The following is a 13539-nucleotide window of genomic DNA, read 5'->3' on the forward strand; positions in this document are numbered from 1 at the left end:
TGTTTGTTAGACTTTTCTATATGTAATAAGAGATGTTTGTTGAACAGTTGGTTACATAAGAGTTACATTTATTTCTTCTTCCTTTATTCAGTAATGTTTCATCTCCCGTAGTATCCCTGTAAGGTACATATTATACAGGAAGGGGGATTATGGGATGGATCTCGGGGCTGCAGTTCCTCTGAACTCCACAAGGTGCTGATCTCACCTATACTCACACAGGAAGTCTATATGGAATACAGACAGGAAGTGATGTCAGGGACAGACAGGAAGTGATGTCAGGGACAGACAGGAAGTGATGTCAGGGACAGACAGGAAGTGATGTCAGGGACAGACAGGAAGTGATGTCAGGCACGGAGAGGAAGCATATCAGAGACGTTGCTGGACGTGACAGCAGAGGAGGTAACAAGATGTTTTTTCCTATTTAACCCCCGTCATGTCGGTCCTCTTCCTCCACAGTCATGTCCATCCTCTCCCTCCACAGTCATGTCGGTCCTCTTCCTCCATAGTCACGTCTGTCCTCTTCCTCCATAGTCATGTCCGTCATCCTCCTCCATAGTCATGTCATCCGCTTCCTCCATAGTCATGTCCGTCATCCTCCATAGTCATGTCTGTCCTCTTCCTCCATAGTCATGTCCATCCTCTTCCTCCATAGTCACTGTGACGTCTTTTATCTCCAGCAGATGATGATACACACATATATAGTGTGGGAACCCAGATGAACCCCTTCAGGGGCAGAACATTCCCCCACTTCCAGGGCCGGAACATTCTCCTCATTGTGGAGATAAATTCTAGTAATATGGTCCTCTAAACAAACAGCACTGACAATAAATAGACAAGACAAGGACCATCCTGACCATACATGGCCTACAAAGGGCAATGATGACACTACACAGGCAGCCAATGGGCAATCATTACACTATGCAGCCAACACAATGATGGAGTGCCGGGGTCAGGAGTATGGAGCATAGAGCCCCTTACATTGCTGCTCAGGAGGAAGGAAACATTCCTTTGTAACAGAAAATGTATATAAATCTGAGGCTCTTTAGGAATGTCCGGGGGGGTTAAAGAATGAAAGGGGCTTTGGTGTCTCCAGACCAATCAGGTTTTATCCCGGACAGATTTATCAGTGACAACATTCTCCTTACATTAAACATTAGTCAGGACCCCAATTTGCACTCCAGAGAAGTTTTGTTACTGAGTTTGGACACTAATGAGGCCTTCGATGGTGTCCTTTGGCCTTGTTTTCCTGGGTGCAGAGAATGGGTGTCAGTGATGAGTGTTTATCTGGTATACTCGCCCTCTATGACTCTCCCATAACAAGGATCAGACTTCCCGGCTGTAACTCTGACTTTGTTACATTGGGTAGAGGTACCCGTCATGGTTGTCCTCTGTCATCCCTATTGTGTGCGCTGGTGTTGGGATCTTTGGTGATTGCAATCAGATCACATTCAGACATCTCTGGTTACCCTTTATTGGTTTCACCTTTCAGAATCTGTATGTATGCTGATGATGTCATGCTTTTCCTCACCATCCCGTTAGTATCATTGCCTAATCTATGGCGGTATTGAACGACTTTGCTGTAGTGTCAGGTCTGTTCATGTCACTAAATCAGTGGTTATGCCATCAATGTTCCTGATTCCCTGAGTGCCTCTCTCCGTAGCTCTTTTCCATTTCGTTGGGCCACGGATCGGATTTCCTATTAAGGTATCAACCTCACTCCCAGATACTCAGATATGTTTGCTGCTAATTACCCCCCATGTGTGTGGCCCCTCTCTACTCTACTGAAGGTTTGCCATGGGTACCCCATCTCCTTCCTGGGTAGAGTCACGGCAGTCACAATGAATATTCTGCCTAAACTACCGTATTTTTCGCCAAATAAGACGCTCTGGCATATAAGACGCACCCAATTTTAAAGGAGGAAAATCTAGAAAAAAAAGGTTCTGAACCCAATACTGTAGTAAAATATTTTATATCAACTGTGTAAAGTTAACAGCAGTTTATGAACAATTTTATGCCAACCATGTAACAAATCCAGAAATGAAAGAACTCACGGTTCGGATCGTTCCACGGATCAGGAGTCACGGATCGGATCTTTTTCGGATCAGTAAAAAAAACCAACAAGACAAACATACCGGTACGTTTTGTCTTTTTGTTTAATACATCATCCACCATTGCCCCCACTCATCACGTAATGTCCACCATTGCCCCCACTCATCACGTAATGTCCACCATTGCCCCCACTCATCACTGTAAAGTCCACCATTGCCCCCCACTCGTCATCACCATCACTGTTCCAGTGCAACATTGCCCCCACATTAGTAATAATAGCCAGTAACATTGCCCCCACATTAGTAATAATAGCCAGTAACATTGCCCCCACATTAGTAATAATAGCCAGTAACATTGCCCCCACATTAGTAATAATAGCCAGTAACATTGCATTGCCCCGCTCCTGACCTGTTGTTGTAGATCCGCGCTATGGTAGGATCCACGAGCAGAGGGGGTGATGACGTCAGTGCGCACCGCTGGGTGTACTAAGATGGCTGACCGCTCCAGAGATAGGCCAAAGCCGCGGCCTTTCCTACGGCCGTGGCCGCGTCTCACGGATTCTCTCTCTATTCGTCGTATGAGACGCACCAACTTTTCCCCCCCAGTTTTGGGGAAGAAAAAGTGCGTCTTATACGGCGAAAAATACGGTACTTTATCTATTTACATCACTTCCAGTCTCCGTCTCCAAAATGTTTCTGGATCGCTTTCAGCGGCTGATTAACAATTATTTGGTGTTATCAATTTATTTGGGTTACCTCATCGGTTTTGTACCGGTCACAACGGACGGGGGGCCTCGGTCTTCCCAATTTTTGGCTCTATTACCTTTCAGCGTGTTTTGCACAATTATCACAATGGGCGACTGTTAACTCCCAGATCCCGGGGGTTAGATTTGAATCTCAATCTATACGCCCATTTTATTTACCGGGTATTTTATGGTCCAAAATCCTCCCTCGATCGTTAACTTTTTATAACTCTGTTGTGGCCATTCATTGACACTTTGGTCTCGATGGAAACTTCAATGAAATCTGGTCTCTTCTGTTTCCCCGGGTGTATCGTTTTTTGGTGACCCTAACTTTAGTACAGCATTTTCTTCTCCTCAGGCGTTTCGTTGGTGGTACGATAGATCCTTTATTAGGTTGTCTGACTGTCAAAGTGGAGGATCTTATATTCCCTTTGATATGATGTGCGTACTTTTTGATGTTCTGCTTTGTGAATATCATCGTTATCGGCAGATTAGACTTTTTTTAACTCACATTTTGGCCTTACACCTTCATCTCCGATTTTGTTTTTTGAACGTTTGAGCCGTGACTCTCCCAGGGGCAAAGGTCTTATCTCTGATCTGTATCACCAATTCCTAGTCAGTCTCTCTCCCTCACCTCCTTTATAGAGACACAAATGGGAAGCAGATAGTGGTATCACCTTTTCGGATGAGGATTGGGATTCCATGGTGGATAACATATGTAAGAGCTCTCCATCTCTTTCTGTCCGTGAGACGGCCCTCAAGGTATTAACCAGATGGTATTATACCCCGCCAAGGCTACACGTTTTGTACCCACAAACGTCCCCGTTATGTTTCCGGGGCTGCGGCCTCACCAGTACTTTGGTACATACGTTGTGGGCTTGCCCAACTTTATCCTTGGTGTGGGGCAGGATATCTGAGTTGGTGACTTCACTGGTGGGTGTTCCGGTACGTCTGACTATACAGTCTTCCTATTGGGAGCTCGTATCCCGGGGGGTTCCTGAAAATTTTATGACATTGATACATACTATTTGTATTTCTACTTTGTGGGCTATCGCCCTACATTGGGAATCTATCACGGTACCATTGGCCTCTGTTTTACATAGAGTAGATGCTGTGATGCTCATGGAGAGAATTCATTATAACTTACTGGACAAGATGCACTTGTCTGATAGAAAATGGGAATCATGGAAGGTTCAGAGACATTTACTACATGAATAGTGGCATTCCATGTGAAGGTTGATTGACGTGTCCTGTTCACACATATATCATTCAGCCTACTTTTCCTTTATATTTCTCATGTACTTAGGATCTATTCTCCTTTCCTTTCTCTTCTTTTTTACCCTTTCTATATGATGTGCCTTTCTGAATTGTACGATTCAAGTGTGCCTTGTTAATACTGTACACATTGTTTGACGCTGTACTGTTATTTTCAGTCTTCTCTTTGAAAAATAAAATCGTTTGTAAACAAAAAAAAATGAAAGGGGCTTTATAGCAACTTAAATGTGTAATATGTGTAACATTGCGCTGTTTATCTCCTCCTCCCCTCCCCCGCCTGTCTCCAGCACCGCACCCGGGACTAGCAGGGAGGGGAGAGACCTTGCAGTGTAATGAGAACCGATTGGCTGCTCCTCAGGAAAGGGGAGTGTCCGGCTTATCCTTTCTCCCTTTCACTCCCAAAGCTGTTTTTGCATTTTTTACACATTTAAAAAATAATTTTAGCCCTAAAGATGACACAAAACCCCCAAAATATTGATTTTCTGAAAGTAGAGACTTTAGAGAAAATAGTGGCAGTTCTATTTTTTTATGTCACAAAATATTATCACAAACTCTAGGAAATGCCAAATTTCAGCAAAAAATACACTTAAGTTAATTTCAGGGCACAGAAAAGCAATAAATGACCCATTTATTTGTAAAAATATAAAAGCCGAGGTTGCAGCGAGTAAATAGATATCCAACATGTCAACCCTTAAGTTGTGTGTGCTGAAATGGTGACAACCTTTAGTCCCCGGTATTATCTATAGGTGACACATTTATAGCCCCTTCTAGGTCATCAGTATAGAGTACGGAGGAGGTCTGCTCCTAGAATTATCCTCTCATTCTGGTGTGACCGGCGATATGTAACGTGTATCACAATCAATGTTATCACGTGTAGGCGCTCCAGCGTGTGCTCTTATGTTTGGGTGCGCATATATGTGGGGTGGGGAGCCTCCACATTTTTTAAGGGGAGGAGTTATGTACTTGGGTGTAACTTTAATTGTTTACAATTAAAAAAACATTTTTACTTAAGGGGACAAAGTCCTCTATGTGATGACTTTTGATGACAGGTTTTCTTTATTGAGACATCCAGGGTCTAAAAGACCCCCAATGTCTCCCCTGTACTCCATTGGATGTAATGTAGTGCACATCGCATCGCATTACATTCTTTGCCGGCCTCGATGGTCGGGAAATCTGTCATAACGTCGGTTCTGGGTCAGGACAAGAAGGGAGTGAACGTGTCTGCTCTCCTCTGTCCCCTCTACCCTCCGACACCCACTGAACCGGGCCCACAGATGGGCAAGCAGAGCCGGGGAAGCATAGCAGGTACAGGAGAGGATCACACACACGGGGTGGCAGAGGCTGGAACCTGAAAGGAGAGCCCTGTGGCTTGCCCTTAGCAGGGTTAAAGATTAAAGGCAATACTTGCCCGGCACCCAGAACTACATATCCCGGGCGTCGGGCGATATAAAGTGACCATCCCTGCATGATGAGCCGACATTGACCTCACAGCACTGCCTCAGAGCAAACTAGTCATAGGAAGGATCAGATTTATCATTCCTTGTCTGCAGATCTAATACTCAACAAAACCAGTTCAGAGACCAAACAAACCCAACAGAGAAAAGGGGCCCCGGACCTCAAAATTGTAGTAAACACTAAACAGTCAAAACAAAATGTCTTCCCATGGGGGGGGGGGTAGTCCTTCAATGTCCAGCAACCCTCCTATTCCCCCCTCACATCCACATCCTATTATTGTGTGACCAATACCATCCAAATCATTCTTTCTTTCATTTCCCAAAGTTATCCGTCTACAAGGAGACCTGTATAGATCACATGATGGCACCAATGAGGATGGAGGAGGACCGGAGTCACATGACTGAGAAGATACTAAACCTCACCCTGGAGATCATCTACCTGCTGACCGGAGAGGTGAGGAGGATTCTGGGAGGTCACATGACATCACTCTTATCTCTATTAAAACACAGACCTGACCGGAGAGATGAGGAGGATTCTGGGAGTCTAACATGATATTCCTATTGGTTCCTCAATACAGAGATTTCCTCTTCTGAAGTCAGGTGATCATATGACCATCACAGTGCCTCCATGTGACTCCCTAAACCCTGAGAGACACAACATGCAGAAGATTCTAGAAGTCACCAAGAAGATGATGGAGCTGCTGACAGGAGAGGTGAGCGGTGCCGGGAATTCTGGGACATTCTCCAGTAACAGACAAGGGATGTGTCTGGATGGTGACTGTATCATTGTGTGTGTCAGGTTCCTATAAGGTGTCAGGGTGTCACTGTCTATTTCTCCATGGAGGAGTGGGAGTATTTAGAAGGACACAAGGATCTCTACAAGGACGTCATGATGGACAATCAGCCGCCCCTCACATCACCGGGTAAGAGGAGACTTTATTGTAAAGGAGAGAGCAGTACGGAGGATCCACCTAGATCCCCCATCATCTGATAAACACATAGAAACAATGGATTCAGTCAGTGTGTGTGTTTCCTACAGATGGATCCAGTCATGGGAACCCACCAGAGAGATGTCCCCGTCCTCTGTATTCCCGGGATTCCACACAGGAAGGTCACACCATCCCTCACCATCATCAGGTAGATGAGGAACAATCACTGATAGTATCATTAGGATCTGTACATTATCTGCATTGTTACCATTGATGTCATTTTTATTATATATTCAGAGTGGAGACCTGAGAGATCCTAAAGTTGAGGTTAAAGAAGAGAAAGAGGAGGAGGATGGGGGGATGGAGGAGTCAGAGCTTCTAAGAGAACACAAAGATCTGTACCAGGACACCATTGTGGACTCATCCAGCTACAGGAACCCACCAGAGAGATGTCCCCATCCTCTGTATTCCCAGGATTCCACACAGGAAGGTCACACCATCCCTCACTATTACAAGGTTGGTGGGATGGAGCATCTAGAACATGGACTTGTGGAGATGATGTGTGGAGTTTTTATATGATCTTATATTTTACAGATGATATTTTCTCTCATTTCCTTGATTTAGAGTGGAGATCCAATCGATATAGAATTTGAGGTGAAAGCAGAAGAAGAAGAGGCGTATGTGAGGGATGATCAGCAGTCTATGGAGGAGGATGGAATAACGGGGACATTTATAGAGGAGGACACTCCTACAGAGATCAGCACAGGTGGGTCATGAACACTAAATCCATTCCTCCACCCATACTGCTCACTGATTGGTCCAGAGTAGGGCGGGGACTGGGTGATATCAGCCTGTAATCCCCTGGTCACTTTCCTGAGCTGTGTTCCCCGTCCTGTATTCCTGGATTTCTCTCGGATAATCTTCCTTCTCTGTGCTGCAGACACAATTTATGTATCTAGACTGGATTTATGGAGGTTCTGGGGTTCAGCTGGCAGGAAAATTCTGATTCATGGGCATTACTTGACATAGACACCTGGGACATGGGATTTGGGTCTCCTTCCCCATGCCCGGGTCTAGTAAGATCTCTGACAAAACAATTCTCCCAGGGTTCCTTGCTCTGTGGTCTGCTGGCTGTGCCGGGTGGAGGGATATGTCTGTATAGTGTCAGACCCAAGTCACTGAGTGCAGTCTCAGGAGATGGGAGGCAGCGGTGTGGGATCTCTGCAACTTGTCTACAGTAAACATTTAATGTTCCACTGATTACTGAATACCAATATTATGAGTCCTGACCCTTACACTGTATCATTTATATTGTAAATTACATACTCCTGACCCCTGCACTATATACTCTGTTGTACATTACATTATCCTGAGCCCTACTCTATATACTCTGTTGTGCATGACATACTCCTGCTTGCTGCACCATATACTGTATGTTGTACATGACATACTCCTGACCCCTGCACTATATACTCTATGTTGTACATTACATACTCCTGACCCCTGCACTATATACTCTATGTTGTACATTACATACTCCTGACCCCTGCACTATATACTCTATGTTGTACATTACATACTCCTGACCCTTGCACTATATACTCTATGTTGTACATTCCATACTCCTGACTTCTGCTGTCCCCCTCCCCCCACTGTTATATATACACATAATATGGATTCTCCTTTGTTCCCCCCATTTCCTCCCAGCTGGACATTTTATATCAGATGATGTGATTGGAGCACAGACTTTTACATGGTGATAATAATGTGATAACATCCTCCAACTTTGGACCCTTAAACAGAAAGTGATAATGAGGGAGGAGTCAATACCCCAATGATGGTGGTCTTCAGGATCAGTCCAGTCTTCATCTTGGTTGTTCTCCCCCCATCCTCACTCTCTGACCTCTGGTGGGGCTCAGCCCCGCTGTTCTTCATGACTAAATCATGGAGTAAATAAGGAAGTGCAGTACTTCTTGTGTTGGGAAGATGGCGATGAGTGATAGAGGGGGTGGGGACCCTCGTCCTATAATCCCCTCATCACTGTCCCTCCTATAAAAGACAGTTCTGGTTGTTTCCTCACTCTCTGACTAAGGTCCATGAATAAAGAAATGACCTGGTAGGAGATCAAAGGAGCCATTTCCTAGTTCCCTTGAGGGTGGAATTGTAAGCTCCTCAGAGACCAAGCTGCCTGATGTGGGCGGAGTCCTGGTTTGGGGGAACCAATCAGCTCCTGTCTAGTAATCCTCTTTGTCTTTGTATTTTAGTCCATGGCCGGCAGATGAGGAAAACCTCAGAGGATTGTCTCACTTTGTCTCCAGACTGGAAAGTAGAAGATGAGGACATCACACAGTATAGTCCAGGAGAAAACCCGGCTCCCTCCAATGTCCATCCGGCACCACCCAGTGTAGATGGACCATCGGATTCCTCGTATCCTGAGGAACCTCAGACTGTGCGGGACCAGGCCGACCTTCCAACAGGGAAGAGATTCTACTGTATTGAGTGTGGGAAGAGGTTCTGTTCTACATACCATCTTAATGTGCATAAAAGATCTCACACAGGGGAGAAGCCGTATTCCTGTCCTGACTGCGGGAAATGTTTTTCACAGAAGTCCCATCTTTACACACATCAGAGATCTCACACAGGAGAGAAGCCGTATTCCTGTCTTGAGTGCGGGAAAAAATTTTCACAGAAGTCCCATATTTACATACATCAAAGATCTCACACGGGGGAGAAGCCATATTCTTGTCCTGAGTGTGGGAAAAGTTTTTCAGATAAATCCAGTCTTTACAGACATCAGAGATCTCACACGGGAGAGAAGCCGTATTCCTGTCCCGAGTGCGGGAAATGTTTTTTACAGAAGTCCAATCTTTCCAGCCATCAGCGATCTCATGCGACGGAGAAGCCACTTTCCTGTCCTTAGTGAGGAAAATGTTCCTCATTGAAGTCCTGTCTTCCTGTACATCAGGGGTCCCACACAACCCTGGAGGTGTATTAGTGCCCTGAGTGCGGGAAATGTCTTCTAGATGAATGTTGCTGGACATCCCAGCTCTCGGGAAGAAGCACACCCTGATATACACCTCAGATATACTCCATGGCTGATCTTCATCATGAAAGAAACAGTTGATAAGGAGATCAGAGGTCCCCAAAGACATGGATGAAGTGTGGGACCGGGTTGGCCATTGATAGCAGAAAAAGAATAAAAATGGTGTCATGACCTTTCATTGGCTGAGTACATTTTGTGGTGGGAGATTTCACAAACATTTAGAGGTCTATTTAAAAAAAAAAAAAAAGATTTAGTTGAACGAATGTGACCGGCATTCGCCTAGATGGGTTGAATATTGGCCGTATTTTATTTCATACTCTGATTTTCTTGGCTCCATCTAGTGGCCATAATGCAGTATTGCACTACTTTTACTGATTGAGGTATTTCATGAATAATACCTCATTATGGTCACTAGATGGAGCTGACGGTCATAGGAAATCAATGTGTTACATTTTTAAATATTAATTTTTATCATATTCGTCCAATGAATTTTCTTTGAGCAGACCCCTTCATTTCCTTCTTCAGGCATGGATTCATACTAACAGCACACGCCAATTAGGCCACAACATGCTATTATCAGACCACCCATTAATTGTCTCAATCTTCCTAGGCCGGGTATCCATCCAAATACCCCGTCCCACCAATTACCAGGAACATCCTGTTTAATTCCTGAGGACAAGTCATGTAAAGCCTTTATGTGTGATTGTATAGAGGTGGCATGATCACTTACATTCCGTCACAATGTTCCCAACCATGATCATTGTTAAGCAGTAAATCATCTATAGTCACTGGATTCTGAAGAACAGCTTTACGGGTTCCTTGGAGGTGGAGTAACAGTTCCTGCAAAGCCATAGAAGTACGATTCAGACTTTTATCCAGACTACATACAATAGATCCAACTAAACTAGTGTATTCAGCTTTGGAAAGCAGTGTGATGTCTGATATACAATCTTCTGATACAATCTCGTCCTCCTTCTTGATCTTAGATCAGGGGTGGGCAAACTTTTTGACTTGAGGGCCGCAATGGGTTCATATATTGGACCCGGGGGCCGGACCAAGAGTAGATGAATGATGTGTATGTGTCATCCATAGTAAGTATAGTAATATTCCCCCATAGTAAGCATAGTAATTAATCCCCCATATAGTAATTCATCCCCCCTATAGTAATTCATCCCCCATATAGTAATTCATCCCCCATAGTAATTCATCCCCCATATAGTAATTCATCCCCCATAGTAATTCATCCCCCATAGTAATTCATCCCCCATATAGTAATTCATCCCCCATAGTAATTCATCCCCCATATAGTAATTCATCCCCCATATAGTAATTCATCCCCCATAGTAATTCATCCCCCATATAGTAATTCACCCCCTATATTAAGTCCCCAAGTCCCCCCTGTGTCAATTCACTTACCTTTGCTCCGCGCGTTCCTCTCGCCGTATTCCCGTGTCGTTCCGGTGTAGCATGAAAATCTGTCTCCTATGAGGATCTGTCCCCCTCGACGTATCTGCGCATGTGCCAGTTTCAGGCATTAGCAGCCGATCGGCGATCTCCGGCACATGCGCAGATACGTTGAGGGGGACAGATTTTCATGCTGCACCGGTCTTCAGGGCGGACTGTGAGAGGAGCCTAGTGGGAGCCTAGCTCCGCGGGCCGGATTAAAAGGTCCGCCGGGCCGTAGTTTGCCCATTGCTGTCTTAGATCCTTCTCCATAGCTTTAGGATGCTCAGGCAATATCATACTCAGACGGCTCCAAGTACAAGGCCCTCCAGTAATATTCCTGGAATATATGAATATGTGGGATTTCCACAAGAAAACAACCATCCTAAAGGTAGTGTGACCTGCTGAGTGTGGCTGGGCTGTGATAGAACATGATGACAGGTCATTGGGTTATGTACTGAACTACATGTTCTATTAGACGTACAGAAAATCCTGTCCTGAGGAGATCGGGTTGTGTGATGTGGGCCATATGGAAATCTGAGATCCCAACACCGGGGAATCTCTTCAGAATCACATGTCATATTGTAACACATCTCCTGGGGGAACATTCAACGTTTTCATACCAGTCATATATTCCCAGCCTTTATATGGACCTGGACAGTTCTGACAGTCCTCATACAATGACATAGATGGTCCATCATCCATTCTTACATCAGTATCATTAGTCATTACTCTGAAAATGTCCAACAAAACCGAGGTTGGGGTGGGAATGGCCATCAAACATGTAGCTAAATGATCGGCAGCATATCTGACAGATGGAAATTGGAAACATTCATCACTCTCCTTGCCATATAAACCCAGACATTCTATGATTGCTTTAACAGTTTACATGGATGTCTGTGTTGGGACAAGGGTCAGTCTTATGGGGCTGCGGGCAAATGTACATCAAGTCCTGCAGGTGATAATAACGTACTAATCACCCAAATCAGAGAAATACAATCACTGTAAGACAACCTATTAAAAGGAAGATTTTCCAAGAGGTTTATGGATGCAAAAGTATGGACATCTTGATTGTTATCGGTCTGTCTGTCTTCTACTAGAACTATATCGCCTGCTTCTCTCTCTAACACGTCTGCTTCAGGGTGTTCGACACCTTCTTCACCCTCTTTGTAGTCAACACCTCAGGTGGAAGGGAATCCAGGACTTTCTTTACTCTTGACACATGGATCCAGGCCTGCGAATCCACAGTCAGAACTGCTGTACGGGTCACGGCTGTTATCACTGCGGGCTCCCCATAAGGTGGGTCCAGGACCTTGTGCTTATGTACGGCTTTAACAACCACATGGTCTCCAGGCTTGAAAGGATGTGTTGGTTCCTGTGAGGGAAGCAGAAAAGAAAGAAACATCACCGTAGATGCCATTCAAAAGCCTTATACGATTCATCACATATATTTCTTGGATCAGCTCTAATTCTCCAGGCATCATCACCAGCAGACCTTTGGTCTATGGGGTAGGAAATGGTCTGACCATTAAAATTTCAAAAGGTGACAATTTAGTTGTTTTGTTTGGTGTCATCCTGATTTCAGCCAACACTGCGGGCAGATAAGTCCCCCACTTAACAAATGTACCTCCAGTAGCTTTCCTCAACTTCTCCTTGACTGTCCTGTTCATCCTCTCTACCATTCCTGAACTCTGTGGGTGATAAGGGATGTGAAATTTCCATTGAATAACCATTCATTTGGCTACCTGTTGAGTCACTTTGGATGTGAATGATGGGCCCTTGTCTGAATCAATCACCAGAGGGCATCTCCATCTTGAGATAATTTCCTTGCACAACATTTTGGCCACAGTGGACGCATCCTCTTTGTTAGTGATAAAAACCTCCGGCCATTTTGAAAATGTATCCACTATAACCAGCAGATACTTACCTCTCTTGTTAGGCATGTGTGTAAAATCAGTCTGTAATTCACCAAAAGGACCCTGTGTTGGAGAAAGATGGTCATGTTGGCCATACTGATATCCTCTATTATTGTTCCTCAAATAACACACCTTCCTAACTGATCTTGCACCCGTTGGGACAAATTCTGTATACAAAATGTTTTTTCATTTCCTGCAAAGTCCTCTGCCATCCTCTGTGCCCTATGCCATGAAACTGCTATAAGCACCGGTGCACTGTGCTGAGGTATCCCTATGATCCCCTCTTTGGACATCAGACCGTTCTGGTCCAATGTCAAACCTTTGTCTTTCCAATATTGAATATCCTCTTTAGTGCCTGTGTACTGTAATTCTGTGAGTAACTGTTCCGGGAGCATGGGCGGCTCTAACATAGTCAAAACAAGGCTGGCAGACTCCTGTGAAGACTGCAGCTTCCTTGGCCGTACGGTCAGCCAATGCATTACCCAGAGCTATGGGGTCATGTGAAGATGTGTGGGCTTTACATGTGATACCAGCAATAGTACGGGGCTTGTGTATGGCTTCCAAAAGATCATTCACTAAAGATGCATGAGATCCCCTGCCAAATCTTGCCAAAATCCTGCACTACATCAAATGTGTACTTGGAATCTGTGTAAATGTTAACATCTTTCCTTCAAATAATTCACAGACA

The 13539-nt window shown here is 44.7% G+C and overlaps 1 protein-coding gene across 1 annotated transcript; it reads left to right on the top strand.

Moving 5' to 3' along the window:
* Positions 1-6102: 6102 nt before the first annotated feature.
* LOC149443009 (uncharacterized) lies at positions 6103-9670 on the top strand. The gene is made up of 6 exons (XM_089655953.1): positions 6103-6233; positions 6320-6443; positions 6560-6657; positions 6747-6965; positions 7074-7215; positions 8714-9670. Exons 1-6 carry the CDS (start codon positions 6129-6131, stop codon positions 9367-9369), a joined length of 1344 nt encoding a protein of 447 aa, XP_089512079.1. The 5' UTR covers positions 6103-6128; the 3' UTR covers positions 9370-9670.
* The last annotated feature ends 3869 nt before the right edge of the window (positions 9671-13539 follow it).

Source organism: Staurois parvus, unplaced genomic scaffold (assembly GCF_062004578.1).
Source record: "Staurois parvus isolate SC_StPar_1 unplaced genomic scaffold, SC_StPar_1.0 ptg000879l, whole genome shotgun sequence".
NCBI lineage: Eukaryota > Metazoa > Chordata > Amphibia > Anura > Ranidae > Staurois > Staurois parvus.

Excerpts from the sequence above, each read along its gene's own strand:
- LOC149443009 (XM_089655953.1), top strand. The coding sequence starts at position 6,129 with ATGACCATCACAGTGCCTCCATGTGACTCCCTAAACCCTGAGAGACAC. Across the intron at positions 6,444-6,559 it reads GCCGCCCCTCACATCACCGG|ATGGATCCAGTCATGGGAAC; the intron begins GTAAGAGGAGAC and ends TGTTTCCTACAG. Across the intron at positions 6,966-7,073 it reads CCATCCCTCACTATTACAAG|AGTGGAGATCCAATCGATAT; the intron begins GTTGGTGGGATG and ends TCCTTGATTTAG.